This window comes from Macaca fascicularis, chromosome 11 (assembly GCF_037993035.2).
Source record: "Macaca fascicularis isolate 582-1 chromosome 11, T2T-MFA8v1.1".
NCBI lineage: Eukaryota > Metazoa > Chordata > Mammalia > Primates > Cercopithecidae > Macaca > Macaca fascicularis.
In genome coordinates, this window is record NC_088385.1 from 139,756,644 (window position 1) to 139,779,871 (window position 23,228).

General features: G+C 48.7%; 1 protein-coding gene across 8 annotated transcripts in view; it reads right to left on the reverse strand.

Annotated features, from left to right (window-relative positions):
• Window positions 1-23,228, reverse strand: part of POLE (DNA polymerase epsilon, catalytic subunit) — a 65,777-nt gene that overhangs the window by 20,178 nt on the left and 22,371 nt on the right. For 3 of the 8 annotated variants that reach the window (XR_012420887.1, XR_012420886.1, XM_045366243.3), the window contains exons 21-32: window positions 22,211-22,359; window positions 21,280-21,372; window positions 20,992-21,136; window positions 18,537-18,694; window positions 17,983-18,178; window positions 16,032-16,246; window positions 14,715-14,817; window positions 14,070-14,216; window positions 13,857-13,979; window positions 5,329-5,541; window positions 4,959-5,168; window positions 4,582-4,725 (exon numbers count right to left, since the gene is read on the reverse strand). Coding sequence is in view for 6 of the 8 variants with exons in the window: in XM_045366243.3 (XP_045222178.2) it covers window positions 4,582-4,725; window positions 4,959-5,168; window positions 5,329-5,541; window positions 13,857-13,979; window positions 14,070-14,216; window positions 14,715-14,817; window positions 16,032-16,246; window positions 17,983-18,178; window positions 18,537-18,694; window positions 20,992-21,136; window positions 21,280-21,372; window positions 22,211-22,359 (1,896 nt within the window). In the remaining 2 variants the exon portion in view is untranslated. Of the gene's footprint in view, window positions 1-156; window positions 588-4,581; window positions 4,726-4,958; window positions 5,169-5,328; window positions 5,542-13,856; window positions 13,980-14,069; window positions 14,217-14,714; window positions 14,818-15,953; window positions 15,994-16,031; window positions 16,247-17,982; window positions 18,179-18,536; window positions 18,695-20,991; window positions 21,137-21,279; window positions 21,373-22,210; window positions 22,360-23,228 lie in introns of those variants that run through there. The other 5 variants (XM_074008492.1, XM_074008491.1, XM_045366244.3 and 2 more) reach the window with 5 other exon arrangements.

Consider the following 23,228-nt stretch of genomic DNA (forward strand, 5'->3'; position numbering starts at 1 on the left):
GATCTCGTCACAGGGCGTAGGTGGTAATGTCTGTGGTACACATACATGCACAGGCTGTTCCGAGTCCAGGACTTCCAGTGCCCCTAACGATGGGGCACACCCACCATGCCACAGTCCACCTTTGTCAATGATTACAACTAAAAACTCTGGACGTAATTTTTATGTTATGTATTTATTTTTCACGGACAGGGTCTCGCTGTATTGCCCAGGCTGGAGTATAGCAGTGTGATCACAGCTCACTGCAGCCTCCGACTCCTGGGCTCAAGCGGTCCTCCAGTCTTAGCCCCCTGAGTATTTGGGACAAGGAACACACCACCACGGGTGGCTTTTTCATTTTTCTGTAGAAAGGAGGCTTTACTATGAGGCCCAGGCTGGTCTCAAACTCCTGGGCTCAAGCAATCCTCCCACTTCAGCCTCCTGAATCGCTGAACTGAAGGTGTGAGCCACCGTGCCTGGCCTCTGGATGCAATTTTGAAAAGCACCCTGCAGCCTCTGATAATAGACAAGAGCTCTCAGAATACAGCAGCAGTCAACATGGTCTGGGGAGGCTCCCAGTTCCTCTTCCTCCATTCTCTCATGGGTTTAACCTGAGGGTGTAGATGGCAAAAACCGAGATAAGTCACATTTTCCTAGTCAGAGGAATGGAAAGAGAGCCCCTGGGGAAGCCAGAGTATGTGCATGGGGAACTGGGGAGTCCGGGAGAGCTGGAGAGGGGCACCCTAGCTTCCTGCATGGTGGGCTGGGGGAATCCTGGAGAGGAGAGCTGGAGAGAGGTACCCTAGCTCCCTGTTGGGGGAGCTGGGGGAGTCCTGGAGAGGACTTGGTTTCTCAACATAACCTCTCAACGAGGCTCAGGCTCTTTAGAGGAACAGCTAATTCCATGTCTAGAAGTTCAAGGTGAACCTGGCCTCTCTTAGTGGCCAGAAAGCAAGGAAGTGTTCAAATACCAACAGGGCATGCCAAAAGGACTCAAGTGCCAGCTTGAAGGGATCCGGCCAGCCCAATTTGGGATAAGTTGAGTCTCAAAGAGATACTGACCACCAAAGAGTCTACTGTCTGGCTCCGTTAATATGAAGCTCTAGAAAGTCACATAGAGTTACAGAAATACAGAAATCAGGCCAGCAGAAGGTTGCACGGGGGGACAAAAGCACCCTCCGGGGTGATGGAAATGTTCTGCACCTGCGTGGGGGTGTGGGCGACACAGACATAGTCATGTGTCCAAAAACCCAATCAACTGCATATTTAAAAATCTGCACTTAACTATATGTAAATTACAGTAAGTCCTCACTTAACAACATCAATGGATACTTGGAAACTGCGATGTTAAGTGAAGTGACGTATAGCAGGTCCTCAAATAACATCATTTTGTTCAACGCAGTTTCTTCCTTTAAAAAAAAAAAATTCTGGGGCCAGGCGCTGTGGCTCACACCTGTAATCCTAGGACAGGCTGGCGGATCACCTGAGGTCGGGAGTTCGAGACCAGCCTAATTAACACAGAGAAACCCCGTCTCTACTAAAAAATACAAAATTAGCCGAGTGTGGTGGTGTATGCCTGTAATCCCAGATACTCGGGAGGCTGAGGCAAGAGAATTTCTTGAACCTGGGAGGCGGAGGTTGTGGTGAGCTGAGATCGCGCCATTGCATTCCAGCCTGGGAAACAAGAGAGAAACTCCATCTCAAAACAAACAAACAAACAAATACATAAAAATAAATAAAATTTTTAAAAAACTCTGTAGAGAAGGGGTTTTGCCATGTTGCCCAGGCTGGTCTCGAATGCCTGAGCTCAAGCAATCCACCAGCCTCAGCCTCCCAAATTGCTGGGATTACAGGCATGCACCGCTGTGCCTGGCCAACACAGTTTCATTACAATGTTTCTGGGAAGAAAAAAAATCTGTTTCATCATACATCATTTTACTTAAAGTCATTTCACTTAAAATTGCAGTTTCTAAGGACCTATCAACGACATAAGGTGACGGCCTGCCGTGCACCTTAACATACCTAACGCGTGTGTGTTGGGCGGGATTTGGCTACAACTGATCTTAAAACATGAAACATAGAGGCAGGAGGATCGCTTGGGCCCAAGAGTACAAGGCTGCAGGGAGGCAAGATCATACCACTGCACTCCAGCCTGGGTGATGGAGTGAGACCATCTCAAAAACCAAAACAACAAAAGTCAAACAAAAATCCACAAATCCATAGTAACATTTTAAAAAGAGAGGGAAAGTAAAAGGAATAAACCCATTTGCCATGCCCTACCTTGAAAATTAAAAATAATTTAAAGGGAAAAAGCATTTCTCTTGCTTTAAAAAAAAAAAACCCTTAGTGTGTCATACCTCTTGTATCTTGCCTTTTTTTTTTTTTTTTTGAGACGGAGTCTCGCTCTGTCGCCCAGGCTGGAGTGCAGTGGCTGGATCTCAGCTCACTGCAAGCTCTGCCTCCCAGGTTCACGCCATTCTCCTGCCTCAGCCACCTGAGTAGCTGGGACTACAGGCGCCCGCCACCTCGCCCGGCTAGTTTTTCGTATTTTTTTTTTAGTAGAGACGGGGTTTCACCGTGTTATTAGCCAGGATGGTCTCTATCTCCTGACCTCGTGATCCGCCCGTCTCGGCCTCCCAAAGTGCTGGGATTACAGGCTTGAGCCACCGCACCCGGCCTCGTATCTTGTTTTTTAAGGAATAAACTAGAGTTCACTTCCACCTGATCTACACAAAGCTCTTCGTTATAAAGGAAACAGCTAATATACACGGGGGACAGAATCAGAAGATATTATCCTGGAGCCCCATGGACCCCATGAGACATGGATGCTGACACCATCCAGTCAAATGTCGAGGACAGGATATTCACACAGTGCCAGAGCCTCCCTCCAGAGATGAGCTGACAGTCATAAAGAAAAGCAACCCAAAAGTAAGGGCACTTCTACACAGCCGCAGCTCCACAGCACCACGCATCTGAAGGCAGCCACAGCGCCACAGCACCACACATCTGAAGGCAGCCACAGCGCCACAGCACCACGCATCTGAAGGCAGCCGCAGCGCCACAGCACCACGCATCTGAAGGCAGCCGCAGCGCCACAGCACCACGCATCTGAAGGCAGCCGCAGCGCCACAGCACCACGCATCTGAAGGCAGCCGCAGCGCCACAGCACCACGCATCTGAAGGCAGCCGCAGCGCCACAGCACCACGCATCTGAAGGCAGCCGCAGCGCCACAGCACCACGCATCTGAAGGCAGCCGCAGCGCCACAGCACCACGCATCTGAAGGCAGCCGCAGCGCCACAGCACCACGCATCTGAAGGCAGCCGCAGCGCCACAGCACCACGCATCTGAAGGCAGCCGCAGCGCCACAGCACCACGCATCTGAAGGCAGCCGCAGCGCCACAGCACCACGCATCTGAAGGCAGCCGCAGCGCCACAGCACCACACATCTGAAGGAAGGTGTGGAAATCCCACACTGGTCTCGATGCCTCTGCGTCCGCTTTCCTTTTTTATCCACCCACTTTGGTCTCCCAAAGTGCTGAGATTACGGGTGTGAACCACCACACCTGGCTCTGCATCTATCTACTTTCTAGATGCACATTCTACTGAATCACCTGGCTGGAATCGAGTTTCACCTTCTCCAGAAAACCTCCTTGTGTAGGTACAAACGTGCACACCTCATCGCCCCAGCTACACATCACTTCTTACGTGATTCACAGCATCCAGTCAAGAAATGTGCTGAGCTGACAGATTAACAACGGGGGGTTTGGGCCGAGATGCCACCTAAGAGCCTTGGCGCACTCATGGCCACATGAAAACCCCAGACTTTCTGCAGGTGGGAGGAGCCCAGCACAAAGACCCATCTACTGTAGGGTTCCATTGATATCAAATGCCCAAACAGGCAAACCCAGAGAAAGGAAGTGGATCAGTGGCTACTGACGGCTGGGGGAGGATGGTGACAGGTAAGGGATGCAAGGTTTCTTTTTGGAGTGATGAAAATATCTGAAGGAGGGGGCGAGGGGAGAGAGAGTATCAGGACAAACAGCTAATGCATGTGGGGCCTAATGCCCAGGTGACGGGGTGATGGGTGCAGCAAACAACCATGGCATATGCTTACTTATGTAACAAACCTGCACGTTCTGCACATGGATCCCAGAAATCAAAGTAAAATTAGAAAAAAAAAAAAGAAAATGTCAACATTGACTGGCAATAGTCATGCCACTAAAAGCCAATGAATTGTGCACTTTGAATGGGTGAGTTGGATGGCATGTAACTTTACATCCCAATAAAGCTGTTAACAGCCAAACATCTGATGGAGACAGAGTTCACAACCTCTAACAAACGCCACTCGGTTTGTCCCTGCGACATGGACCTCGCGGGCAGACAAGCTCATCGTGACAAGGACACCAGCAGCTCCATCCCCAGCACTCGCTCTGCCCTAGACTCTGCGCTCAGTGTTCACACACATTGTTTTGAGGAATTCCTACAACATCCCCATAAGGTACTGAGGAGATGGAGGCTCAAGGCCACGCTAGATCACGGGAAAGCCACCTCAGAGGCTGCCCAGGCAGATGACTGCAGAAACCAGCACCGGCTGCCTCCCTACCTTGCGATACGAAGTGCCCTCCTCCGCTTTAGCAACTCGCTGGTTCACGTAGAACACACGAGGGATGCTCAGCCTGATGCAGTGCAAGTCACTGCCAATGAGCGCCCACAGCCTGAACAGGCCGGCCTGGCTGGTCTCGCTGATCTGAAAGGCCACACGGACATACAGCACGTCACAGGACACACTGGAACCCACACACAGGGCCACCTCCCAGGTAGCTTCCAGCTCCTAGCACAGGGCCTTAGGCCTCCCTACGATGGGCAGGAAACTCCAGGCCCACTCCAATCCTCCCATCCCAGACCTCAGGACCCAGCCGGACACCCCATCCCTGGGCCATCAGCAGAGCCACTGCCCTCCCCTTGGATCAAGGTCTACACCTGCACAATCTGCCACGGAAGGTCCAGGATGCTGCGGGCAGTTCTTCGCAAGAAGCTCCCCAGCCCCGTGGCAGGACCATCCCGGATGGCCCCAGGCCTCAGCACACCCTCTGCTGACTCCAGACGCTGCCTCTTCCTGCGGGCAAGGCGCTGCCGGGCCTGCAGCTGCCACTTCTTCTTGTGGAACCGGAGCCAGACAAGCCACTCCTCCTGGGATGGATGGTGAGCACAGCCCATGTGCAAGTGGTGAGATGGGAATGCCCGCCACGACTTTCTCACAAGCAGCCTCCCTAGGGGTCAGGACGCATCTCGGGCTCCCTGGGCTTTGCAGCAGACCCCTTAGAGATAGTGTCACAACCGTGTGCCTTACCTGGGTGGTTCCTAGGGCGGGAGGCTGTCCCAAGATCTCCTGCCAGGGCACAGTCGGCGTGAGGTCCTGGGACTCCTCCTGGCTCTCCCAAAGAACTCGCTTCCTCTTCACAGCGACAGGGGCTGCTGGGTGAGGCGGCTTCACGAGGCCGAAGTCCTCCATGTCGGGAGCACTTGGCCTCGGACTGTCTTCTGAGGCCTCGGCCATCGTGACCTGCAAAAACCCAGTGAAGCCTTAAATCTCAGGATCTCCGGCTGGGCAGGGTGGCTCACGCCTGGAATCCCAGCACTTTGGGAGGCCAAGTCAGAAGAATTGCTTGGGGCCAGGAGTTTGGGACCAGTCTGGGTAACAGCAAGACCCTCTCTCTACAAAATATATTACAAATTAGCCAGGCGTGGTAGTGTGCCTGTAGTCCCAGCTACTTGGTAGGCTGAGGCAGGAGGATCAATTGAACCCAGGAGTCGGAGGCTGTGGCGAGCCATGATCACACCACTGAACTCCAGCCTGGGCAAGAGTGAAACCTTGCCTCATAAAAACAGGCAAACAAGAATCTCAGGACCTCATCCCCACAAATTCCACTTCTCGAAATCTAACATAAGTGTATCACCTGAAATAGGATGTTTGTTTATACAAGTTTATTGAACTTTTAATAGTGAAGGCCGGGGGTGGTGGCTCACGCCTGTCATCCCAACACTTAGAGAGGCTGAGGTGGGCGGATCACTTGAGCCAGGAGTTTGAGACTAGCCTGGCCAACATGGTGAAACCCCATCTCTACAAAACACAGAAAAATTAGCTGGGCGTGGTTGTGTGCACCTGAGGTCCCAGCTACTTGGGAAGCTGAGGTGGAAGGATCACTTGAGCCCAGGAGGTGGGGGTTGCAGTGAGCCAAGGTTGCGCCACTGCATTCCAGCCTGGGCGACAGGGTGAGACCCTCTTTAACAAAACAAAACAAAACAAAACAAAACAAAAACAAAAACAAAGTGAGGCAGGGAGCGGTGGCTCACTATTGTAATCCCAGCACTTTGGGAGGTTGAAGTGGGCAGATCACGAGGTCAGGAGATCGAGACCATCCTGGCCAACACGGTGAAACCCCATCTCTATTAAAAATACAAAAAATTAGCCCGGCATGGTGGCGGGCACCTGTAGTACCAGCTGCTGGGGAGGCTGAGGCAGGAGAATGGCGGGAACTCGGGAGGCAGAGGTTGCGTCACCGCACTCTAGCCTGGGCAACAGAGCAAGACTCCGTCTCAAAAAAAAAAAAAGAAAGTGAAAAGATCAAACTGAAAAATAAAACGTCACTCAAGACTACCAATAAGTAAATCTTTGCATTTTGCCATGTTTGCTCCAGTATGCTCTTTTTATAAGAAAGAAAATGTTGCAAATAATGGGTACAGCCCTCTTCTGTCTGCCCCCACACACCTTTAAATTTTTACCACATGTCCACAGATATATGCCACAGCTGTAAGTTTTAACTTAAATAGTAACATGTGGGACACATCTGACTGCAACTTGTTTCCTTTTTTTAAATTTTTTTTTTGTTGAGACAGAGTCTCGCTCTGTCACCCAGGCTGGAGTGCAGTAGCGCAACCTCGGCTCACTCCTAGCTCCGCCTCCTGGGTTCACGCCATTCTCCTGCCTCAGCCTCCCAAGTAGTTGGGACTACAGGTGCCCGCCACCACGCCCGGCTAATTTTTTTTTTTTTTTTTTTTGTATTTTTAGTAGAGACGGGGTTTCACCGTGTTAGCCAGGATGGTCTCGATCTCCTGACCTCGTGATCTGCCTGTCTCGGCCTCCCAAAGTGCTGGAATTACAGGTGTGAGCCACTGTGCCCAGCCTCCCTTTTTTTTTTTAAACAGAATCTCACTGTTGTCCAGGCTGGAGCGCAATGGCGTGATCTCGTCTCACTGCAACATTGCTTCCTGGGTTCAAGCGATTCTCCTGCCTCAGCCTCCCAAGAAGCTAGGATTACAAGCGCCTGCCACCAAGCCCGGCTAATTTTTTGTTGTATTTTTAGTAAAGATGGGGTTTCACCATGCTGGCCAGGCTGGTCTCGAACTCCTGACCTCAAGTGATCCACCCACCTCGGCCTCCCAAAGTGCTGGGATTACAGGCGTGAGCCACACGCCTGGTCCTGCAACTTGTTTCTTTACTCAGCCATGTGTTTTTGAGACTGACACCAGGTGAAACACGTACATATGATTCGTTCATTGTAACTGATGTAAAATGTTCCATCATACAAACACATCAGCCTGCCTACCCAGGACTTTGCAAATGAAGAATGACAAGTGCCTACTTTTTCAAAACTACAAACTGCGACTCAGCGACCATCTCTGTTATGTGTTGCCTGGTCCCGGAGAACAACCACCTCCAACACCACCTCCACCTCTAGCACCAGGGATTTTCTACTTCCTACAATCTTGATACTTGATGCCACCACACTTACTTGCTTGCAGTGTGACCTGCTATCTAAATATATCATGCTGCATTTACCTAATCAATAGTAAGGCCAAACATCTTCGTGGCCCTGTGCAGGCAACGCCCAAAATGGCCCGACTCCCACTTCCTGGTGTTCACACCCTGTGTGACTCCTTCCCTGAGTGGGGGTGGGACCCGGTGACTGCCCTGATGAACAGACTCCAACAAAAGTCACAGAATGCCACTCCTGAGTGCACCTATAAAACACTGTGGCTTCTGTCTGGCTGGCACTCTCTCAAAAGCCAGCGCCATGCTGTGAGCTATCCCGTGAAGAGCCGTATGGAGCAGGGGACTAAGGATAATGTCCAGACAAAGGCCAAGGAGGAACCAAGTCCTGCCATCCCCATGGGAGGGAGCTCGGAAGTGGGTCCTTCTCCAGTGGAGCCCTCGGATACACGGGTGCATTTAAGTTGCTAAGTTTTGGGGTCATTTGTTAGGCAGCAATAGACAGTTAACACACGTTTATGAGCCATTTCTAACTTTTGTACATTCTAAACCTCTTCAAAATGTGACTGAGGCCTTTGTTTCATGGTGACTTCTGTGCTACATATAAGTTTGTGTGTGTTGACTTCCTATCAGGAAAGTTTTCAAACATATACAAAAGCACAGTAACGAGCTCCCATGCTCTTATCACCAATGTCAACAATTAGCGACATTCTGCCTTTCTTGTCCCAGACTACAGAAGATTTAACTTTTAATTAATTGATCATTCTTTCCCTTTGTGATGTTTTTCACATGTGCCTTAAAAAAGCCCTTCCCACCCCAGCATCATAACGACAGTCTCCTGAGCTGTTTACCAAAGCTTTTTGTTCTCTTTTTTCTTTTTTAAGACACAGGGGTCTCACTGTCACCCAGGCTGGAGTGCAGTGGTGTCATCTTGGCTCACTGCAGCCTCAACCTCCCAGGCTCCAGTGATCCTCCCACCTCAGCCTCTCAAGTAGCTGGGACTACAGGCATGCACAACCATTCCTAATTTTGTTGTGTAGATTTTTTTTTTTTTTGTAGAGATGAGGCCTCCCTGTGTTGCCCAGGCTGGTCTGGATCTTCTGGGTTCAACTGATCCTTCTTCCTTGGACTCCCAAAGCACTGCAATTACAGGCATGAGCCATCACATTCAGCCTTAGTTTTACACTCAGTGTGACACCAGCAACTTACTTCTTCAAATATGAAAAACCATTTTTACCAGCATCACTTACTGTGGTCCACTCTCTCCTTAACGATCTGTAATGGTTCCTCTGTGACCTACCAACTTCCAACTTCCAGCTTCCAGGAGAGTCTGTTTCTAGACTCCCAATCGGCTCTACTGCTCTCCTCTCATCGTTAAGACACCATGATAGCGTGTCTCGTTACACAGTAAGATTAACATGCCCTCCTTATTCTTCAAAATTCTTTGGTTATTCTTATCCTTACTCTTTATATGAATTTTAAGATTCATCTGTCAAGTTCTATCCAAAAAGCTTTTTACAGATTTTTTTATTGGAATTACACTGAATTTTATGAATTAATATGGGGCAAACTGCCATATTTTAATACTGAGTCCTTGCATCTGTAAAGATGGTACCTCTTTTTGTTACTTAGGTAAATTTTTATATGTTCAATAAAGTTGTGTATAGGCCAGGCATGGTGGCTCACACCTGTAAGCCCAGTGCTTTGGGAGGCCCAGGCAGGAGGATCACTTGAGCCCAAGAGTTTAATATCAGCCTGGGCAACAGTGAGATCTGCCCGCCTCGGCCTCCCAAAGTGCTGGGATTACAGGCGTGAGCCACCACGCCCGGTCAAAAGCTACAGATTTTTATCTTACCTTGGTATCTAATTGTTGCTGAAATACATATTAGTTAACACAAAATCTAGGTTTCCTTACATTTTCTGTTAAATTATATCGTCTGTAAATAATAAGCTGATGTCTCCCTTTTCAATCCTTAAAATTCAATTCTTTTTCTGGTTTAATTATACTGGCTAGATCTCCAAACTGTTTTGAACAGAAGCAGTGGTTAAAAGGCATCCCTTTGTTACTCCTTACTTCAATGCTTCCAGTATTTTGTGGTTAAGTGTGAGGTCTGCTGTTAGGTTTCGAAAACACTTTATCAGGTTAAGAAATATCTCATCTATTCTGATTTTGATTGTTCAAAGCTTTATCATGAACAGATGTTAAAGTTTTACCACATGTTGTTTCTGCATCTACTGGAGATGATCCTATGAGTTTTCTCCTTTAATGATGAATTAGTGGATTTCTCTCAAGAAAAACTCACTTGGCAGATTCTAAAATTAAACAGTGCTTGCTATTCTTGGCATAAGTCCTAGCTGGTCATATCGTTATTGTTCATGTATGTTAATATTTTTTCATCTATTGTTCATGGCCCGTAACTTTCCTTTCCTGTTTTCAATTATGTTACCAAAGTAACAAGGATTGCCAAGGTTACCAAATGAGCTAAGTGTTTTTTTTTCCTTTTTCTCTTAAAAATCATTTGGGTTTGGTGTTTCTTTTACACTTTTTTTTTTTTTGTCTCTCTTTTTTTTTTCCGTCTTTTTTTTTTTTCCTTTTTGTGGAGAATGGGGTCTCACCATATTGTGCAGGTAGGTCTCGAACTCCTGGGCTCAAGCTATCCTCCCGCCTCTGCCTCCCTGAAAGCTGGGATTATAGGCATGAGCCACCACGCCCGGCCTGTTTCTTTGTAAGTGTCAATTTCTGTGATGGTTAAAGTTCTATTCAGGTTTTCATTACTTCTTAGGTCAGTGCATAACTTGAGGATACTGTCCATTCCATCTATGTTTTCCAACTGTTTAGCAGAAAATGGGAATCATTCCATTTTTTAAGGCTTTACTATATCTATAATGATGTCTATTTTCATTAAAATAAAAATAAAAAACTCCATCCTGAAAAACATGTAACCAGCCAGTACAACACGACAAAACCTTGTCTCTACAAAAAAATACAAAAATTAGCTGGGCGTGGTGGTGTGCGCTCATAGTCCCAGCTATGCAGGAGGCTGAGGCCGGTGGATCGATTGAGCCCAGGAGGTCAAGGCTGCAGTGAGCCATGATTGTGCCACTGTACTCCAGCCTGGGTGACACAATGAGACCTTGTCTCAAAAGAAAAGAAAAAGATGTGACTATTTCCTAAGTCTTTTCAAAGAACAACATTTTACTCAAGCCTGTAATCCCAGCACTTTGGGAGGCCGAGACGGGCGGATCACGAGGTCAGGAGATCGAGACCATCCTGGCGAACACGGTGAAACCCTGTCTCTACTAAAAAAATACAAAAAACTAGCCGGGCGAGGTGGCGGGCGCCTGTAGTCCCAGCTACACAGGAGGCTGAGGCAGGAGAATGGCGTAAACCCGGGAGGCGGAGCTTGCAGTGAGCTGAGATCCGGCCACTGCACTCCAACCCCGGCGACAGAGCGAGACTCCGTCTCAAAAAAAAAAAAAAAAAAAAAGAACAACATTTTAATTGTATTGCTTGTTTCACTCATTCTGGCTCAATTTTGTAACTTCTTTCTTTTCTTTCTTTTTTTTTTTGAGACGGAGTCTCGCTCTGTCACCCAGGCTGGAGTGCGGTGGCCGGACCTCTGCTCACTGCAAGCTCCGCCTCCTGGGTTTACGCCATTCTCCTGCCTCAGCCTCCCGAGTAGCTGGGACTACAGGCGCCCGCCACCTCGCCCGGCTAGTTTTTTTTATTTTTATTTTTTAGTAGAGACGGGGTTTCACCGTGTTAGCCAGGATGGTCTTGATCTCCTGACCTCGTGATCCGCCCGTCTCGGCCTCCCAAAGTGCTGGGATTACAGGCGTGAGCCACCGCGCCCGGCCGCCTGGTCAATTTTTTGTAATTTTAGTAGAGATGGGGTTTCACTGTGTTAACCAGGATGGTCTTGATCTCCTGACCTTGTGATCCGCCCACCTCAGCTTCCCAGAGTGCTGGGATTACAGGCGTGAGCCACCGTGCCCAGCCTCTTTTCTTTCTTGAGTTGGGGTCTCCTTGTGTTGCCCAGGCTGGAGTGAAGTGCCTGTTCATAGGTGCCATCATAGCCCACTACAGCCTCAAATTCCTGGGCTCAAGCAATCCTCCTGCCTCTCAGCCTTCCGAATAGCTAGGACTACAGGTGTGTACCACCATGCCTGGTTACCTTTATAACTCTTTAAAACTTCTTTCTGTCTACTTCCTCTGACGGATCTGTTGTACTCTAACTTCTTCAGTTGGAAACTTAATTTTCGATTTTTCTTTACTAATATATGCATTTAGATATATAAATGCGTATACAAGTCCTGTTTAACTGCATACTACAAATTTTGATAGTGTATTTACATTTAGTTCCAAGTATTGTCTAAGTTCTATGACTTTTTCGATCCACAAGTTATTTATGTGGTTTTTTACCACATACAAACATGGTCTGTATTTAGGTTATCTAGAACTGGCTGCAGCTTACTCTGTGGTATATATATGGTCACTAATTTATGTATTCTTGAAAAGGATAGGTATTCTCTAATTTTAGTGCAAGACTACATTTGTTCACTAAATGTATTATAGCTAGTGACTAAATCTAGTTAGTTGATTGTGTCATTCCAAACATATTTTTGCTGATTTTTGGTCTGCTCCAACTATCAGTTGAGGGAGGGATGTCAACATCTCCCAAACTGATTGGAGGTAAATTCTTCTTATAATTAGGTAAATGTTTACATTATTTAGTGTGAAGCTACATTGTTACAATTAGTATATATTTCCAGAGAATTGTGACTTTCAGTACTATTTAACAACCGTCGTTATGTTTCCTAATACTTTTGGTTTAGAGTATTTTGTCTGGTATTAATACAGCTGCATCAGCTTTCTTTTGGTTAACATTTACCTGGTATGCATATTTTTTAGTCCTTTTGCTTTTTCTATGTCCTATCTTTTCAATTTAACTCTTGGCTGGGTGCAGTGACTTATGCCTGTAATTCCAGCACTTTGGGAGGCCGAGGCGGGTGCATTCACCTGAGGTCAGGAGTTTGGGACCAGCCTGGCCAACATGTTGAAACCCCATCTCTACTAACAATTTAAAAAAATTAAAAAACTTAAAATTAGCTAGGCATAATGGTGTGCTCCTATAATCCCAGCTACACTGGAGGCCGAGGCAAGAGAACTGCTTAAACCCGGGAGGCGGAAGCTGCAGTGAGCCAAGATTGAGCCACTGCACTCCTGCCTGGGAGACAGAGCAAGATTCCGTCTCGGGGAGGGGAGTAAAGAATATATATATATATAACTCTTACAAATAAGACAGTTAAATTTTAAAATCCAATCCATCTCAGAACCTTTTTCTTTCTTTCTTTTTTTGAGACAGTCTCGCTCTGTCGCCCAGGCTGGAGTGCAGTGGTATGATCTTGGCTCACTGCAAGCTCTGCCTCCTGGGTTCACACCATTCTCCTGCCTCAGCCTCCCGAGTAGCTGGGACTACAGGTGCCTGCCACCACGCCCGGCTAATTTTTTGTATTTTTAGTAGAGACGGGGTTTCACCGTGTTAGCCAGGATGGTCTTGATCTTCTGACCTTGTGATCCGCCCACCCTGGCCTCCCAAACTGCTGGGATTACAGTGTGAGCCCCAGCACCCTGCCAAAGAATGTTTTTCTTATCATGTGAGTTTGTATACTGCTCTAAATTATAGTTTACTTCTAATTTTCAGTACTTAAGAATTTTCCTTTTGCTCTTCTGACTTTCACTGTACCTTTTATTACACTGTGTCCTGTGTTTCCACAGGAAAGATATTCATTTCACGTTCAGAAAACTGGGGCTTCAAGAGACAGTGATCTGCCCAAGGCACTGAGTCTAATTAGTACACCCTAATATTTTCATATAAGGAGACAGTTCCTTGCCCTCACCTGAGGCTCACAATGGTGTCCTATTAACAAGAGTGACATGCAGAGTTAGAGAGTAAAGTGCCAAGGGGCACGTTTTCAGAAAAAGTCCACTTTCAACACTTGAACACAGTGTGCTTCACTATAGCACACACAGCAGTGCAAGGAGCCTGGTGTCCTGCATGTCACGAGGATCCCGCCCAGCCTGGCCTCGGCGGCCCCACCATCACCTGTCTCCTGCCCTCCAGGGTGAAGAGCTCACTGATCTTCTTCTGCTTGTAGACATCATTCTTCTCCAGCAGTTTCTTGTGCAACCAGTCGGGGTGTTTGACGCGTGGCACTGGGTTCTTTACCTGTGTGAGGCCAACACCCATCAGGGAGAGATCCTTGTCTGACTGCACGGTTTTCATCCCCACAGCCCACGCCGCTGACCCCGCCCTCACCTGCTGCAGGGCTGCGGGGATGGTGATGATCTTCTGGATGGCGCTTCCCAGCCGCTCAATGTAGTAGTCCCAATCCAGAATCTGTGTGTGCAGGAAACAGGCAGAGAATGGTGGGTGGCAGCGGCCATGTGTGAGGCTCACTTGGTGCTGAACACAGGAAACAGGCAGAGAATGGTGGGTGGCAGCAGCCATGTGTGAGGCTCACTTGGTGCTGAACACAGGAAACAGGCAGAGAATGGTGGGTGGCAGCAGCCATGTGTGAGGCTCACTTGGTGCTGAACACAGGGCTAAATGCTGTGTCTTATTTAATCCTCTCAGAAACTCTATGAGGAAAGGTGCCCACTGCACAGCAGAGGATACCAAGGCAGGGAGCTTCACTGACTCCTCCAGATCACAGAGCTAGTAGGTGGCTGAGCCAACACCCCTGGTCTTAGTCCATCCCATAGAATAGCTAAAGGGCCCTAGGCACTTCATGTTTTCCGTTTGCCCTAAAGGGTTATTAGTTCCTCACCTATTACTTATCAGAAAGGAGGAAGTCAGGAGTGAAGACGCCAGACAAAAAAACATAATCCAACTCAGACATACTCTGCTCTGTCTAGCTTTCCTTGTAAACTTTGAAGAGTAGAAAATGCAACTGGCACTCACTGCTCGAATATCAAAGTCTTGAAGGGAAGAGCTCTTGAGCCATTTCCGGAGAAAGTGCTTCCTCACCATAGGCTCTGCTTGGAAAATGGCAAGTGGGATGGCCCTGGGTGAGGAAGACAGGCACACAGCTCAGTAATAGTGAAAATCACCCAAAATCTGATCATAATTCTTATCAAATGAACATGGAAATAAGGACTTGTAACAGCTGTTCACAAATATCAATGTACACATCTGCGTGCATATGTATGCACAAACATGCCTACAGGTTCCTCGGTAACACGTGCATGTGTATGTGTAAACACATGCACGTGTGTATGTAACCATGTCTACATGTTCCTCATGGTGTAACCATGTGCATGCATACTCATAAATGCATGTGTGTGTGTAAACACATCTACGTTTTTCACTGAGTAACCACGCGCATGCGTATAGGCAAAGATGTGCATGTGTGCGTAAACATGTCTGTGTTTCTCACTGAGTAACCACGTACATGCATATAGGCAAACAGGTGCACGTTCATAACTGTGTCTACATGTTCCTCGCTGAGAAACACACAGAAGACTCTGGCTGCTTTCTAGAAAGAATGAGCCTGTTTTCATGTCACTAGCAAAGCAACTGGCAACTGTCAGTGCTTCTGTTTCACTGGAGGAAACATCTGTGGTGAATACTGCAAACATAAGGAGACTTAAAGATGACACGCACACTATGCATCCACTCGGCTCCATCAAGCTCCAACATTTGGCCACTTCGACTTCCTGTGTGAGATGATTAGAGTGAAGCCCTGTGTGACCCCAACCTATTCCCTCCTCACACAGAAGTAAAGACAACCTTTATTCTGGTGTTTATCATCAACCCCATGCAGGCATTTGTACTGGTCCTATTTGTATATAACCACCAAAAAAAAAAAAGCAGTTTCCGTGTTTTTAAGTTTTACATACATGGAGGCATAAGGGTCTTCCTTCAACCTGATTTTGGCTTTTTTCTCCAACATGATTTCAAACTGTCAGTGCTGTAACCTGTAGCTGCAATTCAACCCTTTGAACTCTGGTATAGTGTATCTCATTCCCTACTAAATAACAATTATCCATTTCTGGTTGATGGACACTTATGCCATCCCCAAACTTGGTATTAAACACAGCCCAAATCTGTAAGGAACCCCTCACCTCTCCGTGACAGGGGAGCCCTCACCTCTCCGTGACAGGGGGAGCCCTTACCTCTCCGTGACAGGGGAGCCCTCACCTCTCCGTGACGGGGGAGCCCGCACCTCTCCATGACAGGGGGAGCCTTCACCTCTCCGTGACAGGGGGGAGCCCTCACCTCTCCGTGACGGGGGAGCCCTCGGGCTTGCGGGAGATGATGTAGCGGCAACTCAGTCCTGCATCCTTGACCATCTGGTCTCCCAGGAACTCAGCCAGGCGCTTTGCTGTGCTGATGGATGTAGACTTCTGCTCCCCGTAATCTTCCAGCTTCCGAGACATGGAACGGTTCTCAGAGATGAGCTCGAACAGCTCAGAGTCAGGCATGTTGGCTGCCTAGAGAAAGACAACGCATAAAACACTGCAGAAATCAAGGGGCAGAGTCTGGACTCACCCTGGACTGTGCTCCTCTAGGCCATGCCTTTCTCTAGCCTGAGACGCAAAAGGCTGCAATTTCAAAGAGCTCTCTCATATGCCTGTGTGGCAATACTTTAAAAGACACACACATAAAACTTTAGCTTTTATTTTATTTTTTGAGACACGGTCTCGTTCTGTCACCCGGGCTGGAGCGCAGTGGTGCAATCTCAGCTCACTAAAACCTCCCCTCCAGGGTTCGAGCGATTCTCGTGCCTCAGCCTCCCAAGTAGTTAAGATTACAGGCACGCGCCACCACATCCAGCTAATTTTTGTACTTTTAGTAGAGAAAGGGTTTTGCCATGTTGGCCACGCTGGTCTCCAGCTCCTGACCTCAAGTGATCTGCCCGCCTACGTCTCCCAAGTGCTGGGATTACAGGCGTGAGCCACCACGCCTGGCTTGGCTTGTTTTATTAAACTGTGCACAAAATATCAAGGAGAATTTACTGAAGAGCACCAAGGCTGCAGAAAAGGATGTTGCTCTGCCTAAGACAGGAAGTTTTTCTCCTTGAAAGGAAGAGAAAGAAGGGGCAGGAAGAGCCAGAAGAGAGGAAAGAGAAACTCCGGCCTCCTGGAAAGTGGCCTGAGCAGTTCCAGTGTGGCGTCCACATCCAGCTGGAGCTGCTGCTTTGCACACATGTTCCTGACCACAGGCCCCCCCACATCCTGTAAGGGGTGCTGGGCTCATGAATATTCTGTGTGAAACCCCCAGTGCTCCCTTGCACATGTGTGTCGCTCTATACAAGACAATATGCCAAGAAACAGAAGCCCACACAGCAAAGCAAGTCAGGAAAGCACTGCACTGTTCTAGTATTCCTTCTACCCAAGACGCCTGTGCCTGGGAAACATGCACCGAGATGTTCAATGCAACACCACGTATAACAATGGAAATGTGAAACCTAACTGGTAGTAAATAATCGTGGACTAGTTATGTAAATTACGGTATGTAAACTGATAAAATGTTATGTAGCCTGAAAAACATAAAAAATACAAAGTAACAGAAATAAGCAAATATCTCAGGCTGGAGTGCAGTGCTGCAATCACAGCTCATTGTGGCCTCTACTTCCTGGTTTCAAGTGATCCTCCCAAGTAGCTGGGACCACAAGCACGCATCACCATGCCGGGCTTATCACACTATTTAGAAAAACGTGGCCGGGCGCGGTGGCTCAAGCCTGTAATCCCAGCACTTTGGGAGGCTGAGACGGGCGGATCACTAGGTCAGGAGATCGAGACCATCCTGGCGAACACGGTGAAACCCCGTCTCTACTAAAAAATACAAAAAACTAGCCGGGCGAGGCGGCGGGCGCCTGTAGTCCCAGCTACTTGGGAGGCTGAGGCAGGAGAATGAACCCGGGAGGCGGAGCTTGCAGTGAGCTGAGATCCGGCCACTGCACTCCAGCCTGGGCAACAGAGCCAGACTCCGTCTCAAAAAAAAAAAAAAAAGAAAAACGTTTCCTTCACAGAGTTGTGTCCCTGGATGCAGAAGCTGAGGGGAACTCCAAGGGATAATTGTGCTCAGGAGGTCTTGGGATTTCATCAGGATTGGCCCTGAGTTCTTCAGTCACCTTGGTCTCCAGGAGCCCAAGAAGTACGGGGTCCCCTTCTTGCAGGGTCCTTCATCCTTCAGAGCAGGTGAGGATGGAGGGTACAGCCCTTACCTTGCTGTACAGCACGTCCAGCCAGTAGTCAGCCACCTTGGCTACAGAGCCATACACCTCTTCCAGCGTGCTGCCCTTGAGGAAGGCCTCAAACACCGAGGACTGGAAGATCTTAATCAGCTGCAGTTCCCCGCGGCGTTTGACCTCAAAGCCCTTGAGCTCAGCCAGAGAACCGTCTTCATTGAACACAGCATACCTGAAAAAAAAAAAAAGGCAAGCACAGCAGTGGCAAGGAGCACTGGCGAGCCACCAGCTATGCCTCATCCTCTCTGCCTGCCTCTTCCCTTTCCAACCCTCCACTTGTCATCCACCAGGCAGCAAACATCTCTCCCCCTCAGGCCACTGCTTCTCTAAAAGGAAAATGACTGAAGGGCCTGTAGCCAGAGCCAGAATACAGCAGCAGGCAGACAGAGCTGGTGCAAATGGAATCAGTAAGACCACAAGAACCCAGGTCTGTGTCTATCCTGGCTCCTGATCCAACCTCCTTTCTGGGTTAAATTTAATCTATCTCAATCCATGTACTTTCTAAAGCACAAAAGCCATGAGAGTCCCACCTCTTCTTCAGTTTCTTGCCTTCCTCCTTGGAGGCTGGAAGAATCATGGCAAGGTAGGGCCCATCAACCTCAAAAAAGATGCTGTTCTCTGAGCGGGTGACATAGGTGAGTGAGGACGGCTCGGCCAGCTCCTGGTACTGGTCATTGGTGAAGCCTTCCTGAGAAACGATAGTGAAGAGCGAGCAGCTTCACTTATGACGGCCCAAACCTGGAAACCACCTGGTGTCCCTCCGGGAGTGGATGGATTGGCAAACTGAGGCTTTTCCACATAACCGACACGACTTGGCAGCATGAAAGAAGGAAGTTCTGATGCACACAACCAAGTGGTGAAACTCAGGTGTATCTGTTAGGTCCAAGAAGCCAGACCCAAAAGGCTATATGCCATATGCTTCCATTTACATGACATTTTCAACAAAGCAAAATTATAGTACAAAAAACACACTGGGGGTTGCCAGGGTTTCGGGGTAGGGAGAGGATTTGCTGACAAAGCGGTTGCAGCTGTTCTGTGTTGCTCTGTGGTGCTGGACACACACACTATGCACCTGTCCAAACCCACAGCGCTGTATGCTACAGAGTGAACATCACTGTGTGCAAATTACAAACCATCCAGTCATGGTGCTGGGATCCCAAGAGGGGTGCAGACCGGACCAAATGAGCCCAACAGCACTGTGGACGTACAGCACAACATGCTGACAGCGTGGGGAGGAAGGAGTTGCCCTGTGAACTCTGCTGACTGGACAGGGTAAGGCTGGAAACAAAAGTAACTATCTACAAACGCTGTACAGTGGCAGTGAAATTACTTCTCATGGGGCACAAGTCTGTGAGCAATTCTAAAACCACTTTACATGTACTCTAGGATTGAGCAAACACATATATTGAGAAATTAGAAACAGGTTTATCACTGCAGGAGAAAGAAGCCACTAATAAGAAAGGGGCAATTCATGTGTTTAAACGCATCCAGGCAGCCAGACACAGAAATAAACAGCTCTGTGTGCGTGCGTTACTAGACACGTACTTCCTGGCTGCCTCCACTGTGAGAGACGGAAGCCATGACACTCCCGGGAACAGTGAGCATAGCCCGCGCCCATCTCGGGTTTTTACATCATTCTTCTTGGAGAACTGGCTGACTCCAGGTTGGAGCAGGGAAAATACAAGATGAGGTTGGTGGACCTTACAGTACCACGAAGTAAGAAAGTGCTCCAGAAACAAAGACAAGAGGGCATGTCCCAAGAATACGCCACAAACCAGGAGGCCCCAGTGGCCCAAGGGGAACATGTGGAGCAGAAGCCACTCTGGTCCTAAGAACAATAACCCCAGGATGTCCACTCTGATCCGCAAATCCACACTGATGTCAATGAGCAGACAAATAAGTGAGAACAAATGGGAAAGAAGGATAACAACGCTTCCCTACAGGATCCCAATTAATACAGTAGAAGGAATGAGGGAAACAGACAATTGCCAGGGAAAACCACCACAGGAAACCCCAGCTATAACCGCTTCAGGTGCGGCCCACCAGCAACGCTAACACAGTGGACAGAAGCTTACGGAGCAGCTGGGGACGCACGGTCTCAAAGCACCTGCTCCACGGTATTTATTTGCTGCTGTGATGGCTCTAATACATGTCCAGAAACTCTGACAGCCCTCCTCCAGGGACGCTTATTCCTCTCCACTGGGTGTGTATTTACGACTGAGGATCCGCATAGGAGGGGGCACAGGAGCGCCACAGTAAGGCCTGCAGAAGCCCCTCAGGCAGGAGACTAAGCCAACCCCACAATACACCCACATCACCACACCACCACAAACCAACATGATGCACCTGAGAACGTGGGGAGGGTGTCACCCCTGTGGAGTTGCTCCAAAAACCCAAATCACCTCAGTCTAGTCACAAGAAACAACAGACAACCCCTGATCAAGGGACAGCCAACCATCGCCTGGCCGGCACCACCAAAGGGTGAGGTTGTGACACAAGGACCAGGACAGGACAACTCATCTCCACGTGGGTCCTTGCCGGGATCCTGGGAGAGAGGAGGGGCTGTGGTGGGAAAACGGGAAATCCAGGTGAGGTCTGCGGTGCAGTTACAGGGACACAGACATAGGTTTCTTAGTTTTGACAAGTGCACCATGGTTTATGCGAGGTCAGCGTTAGGGGAAGCAGGTTGATGGAGATACAGAAATTCTCTGTACTATTTTTGTAATTTCCTGTAAGTTTAAAATTATTTCAAAATAAAAAGTTAAAAGCAAAAAAGTCTGGGTGCTATGCTGAAAGAGAAAGGAGTGGAATCACTTGATACCTTCTGACCATGGTCTTCAGGCTACAGAAAAGCAATGTGAGCAGTGCTGGGAGGGTGCTGGGTGCCAGGAAGGCACGCACACTGTGAGGTGCTGCAGAGCCAGTGACGTCAGGGCACTGACACCAGGCCAGCCAGCGCTTCAGGACGGGAGGCCCCAGACTAACCTTGACCATGATGTTCAACATGGCGCCTGGGTAGGAGATGGTCACCTTGGGCTTCTTCGCATTGGTCGTCTTGAAGACAAAATTTTCTGGGAAGCTATTAGGCAGGACGCACCATATTCCATCTGTGTCCAGCTCTAAGGGCCTCCTTCAGAGAAAGAGAGGAGCAAGGTCATGAGTTCCCCTTTCCTTCCCGCCCAGTGTGTGGCCTCCAGTCTTCCCTCCTTCCTTCCTGCCCACGTTTGCCCCCAGGACCTGCTCCCAGCCCCACGGCTCCCCTTCTGCGCTCACCCAATTTGCTCGATCAGCTCCCGCGCCTGGGTGATGATGTTGGCCCCTGTGAAGCAGACGATGCCAGCCATCTCCATGGAGTACCAGCGAGCCCTGAGAGGACACCACAAACTGGTGGGTGGGGCTGGCATGGCTCCTCCAGGGGGTATCAGAGGCAGTAAGGAGTAGGGAGGAGGACAAGGAGAGACACAACAGGGACAAGGGAGGCAGCCAAACGTGCATGTACCAGGACAGAACTAAGGTAGAATCTGGCTGTGCCCGAGGACACTTCTCTGTCCTCGCCTTGGTGCCCAGCATGGCTCAGGAAGGATCTGGAAGGGTGCAATATGTGCCACTGCGTCCTGAGTTCAGGACTCCAGCCTCAGCAGGACTCTGAGTTCAGGACTCCAGCCTCAGCAGGACTCTTAATACCACCCAGGACCATTCACACCTTCTCTACTCTCTTCACACCTCCTCCCAAGCCCCATTCTCACCTCCAGCTTCTCAGAGAAAGCCCAGGCCTACCTGCCAGGCCTGACCCTCCTCCAGCCTGGGTCCCAGCCCTGATGTCAGCTGCCCCTCCCTCCCCTCCCGGCACCAGCCCCATGCCCCTTGTCAGTCGCTTCTCTGCCCCTCCCTGACACTGAGTGAGGATCCAAGCTGCGAGACATAAACATGCTGGAAAATGGCAAGTCGTGTCTCCAGCCCATGATGCAGAGACACGTACACCCCACAGCACGCATCACTCATGGATGCCCAGACCCTCAAAGTCAGTGTGGCCCCCACTCTCCTCAACCTCCCAGCCCCACCCCAGCTCAAAGCCTCCTCCCTCCAATATTCCTTGAATCAGATGAACAGCCCTCCATGCGTGGCAACCTACACCTGAAGCCGCCTTAAATGTGGACTCATCCATTCCTCCCATAAGCCTCTCCTGGGCCCGGGCCCCACCTACCCCTTGCGCATGACGTAGCCGTAGAAGGAGTTCAGGATGCACTTGTGGGCCAGCTGCAGCGAGTCGTACAGCACCTCCATGTTCTTGCAGCGCTTCACCTCGGCCGCGTCGCCCACCTCCACGGCCGCTGAGAGCTTCTTTTTCCACACCTGAGAAGCACATGAACATGCAGCACCTCAGATTCTTCCGTCTCACATTCTACAAAGTCAATGGCCCAGGTTTTTGGTATTTTGAAAATTTTCAAATCTATAGAAAACCTAAAACACCAGTACAATGAAGACCGTATATTCTTCTCCTAGACTGGCCAATTGTCATATTTTGTCACACTTCCTTTCTTCTGTCTCTCTCTGTGTTGACAGAATCATTTAAACATTGTAGATTTTATGGCCTGAGATCTCTAAACTCTTCAGCACACTTTCTAGGGAACAAAAGCTACTCGGCAGGTCCCTGGTAAAATCGATCAATAAAGAAATGCAGCTGAGACTGCAGATGTCTCATCAAATTCCCCATCCAACATGAGAAAAGGTTTTTAAAGGCTTGGTATTTAAAGAACAAAAACAAATTCATTAAGATAATTACGGAGTGCCTAGTATGTGCCAGGAACTCCATTGTACTCTGAAGCACGAGGCAGTCACTACACTTTTGGTGCTTATTTGACGAGGGAGACAGATGAACAAGTAATTTAGCAATTGCTTAATTAAAATAAAGTGAGATAGTACGGCAGTTCCTTAAAAGGAAAATGTAGAATTATCATATGACCCAACAACTCTACTGCTGGGTGCATATCCAAAAATAACCGAAAGCAGAGACCTGAAGACATACTTGTACCCCATGTTCAAACCAGGATTACTCGCAATAGCCAAAAGGTGGAAGCAAGCCCAGTGAACATCCACGTAGGAAGGGATAAACAAAATGTGACAAATCCACACAACAAAATGTTATTCAGCCATTTACAAAAATGCAGTATGGATACATGCTATATGTTGATAAATGTTGAAAACATCATGCTAAGGCTGGG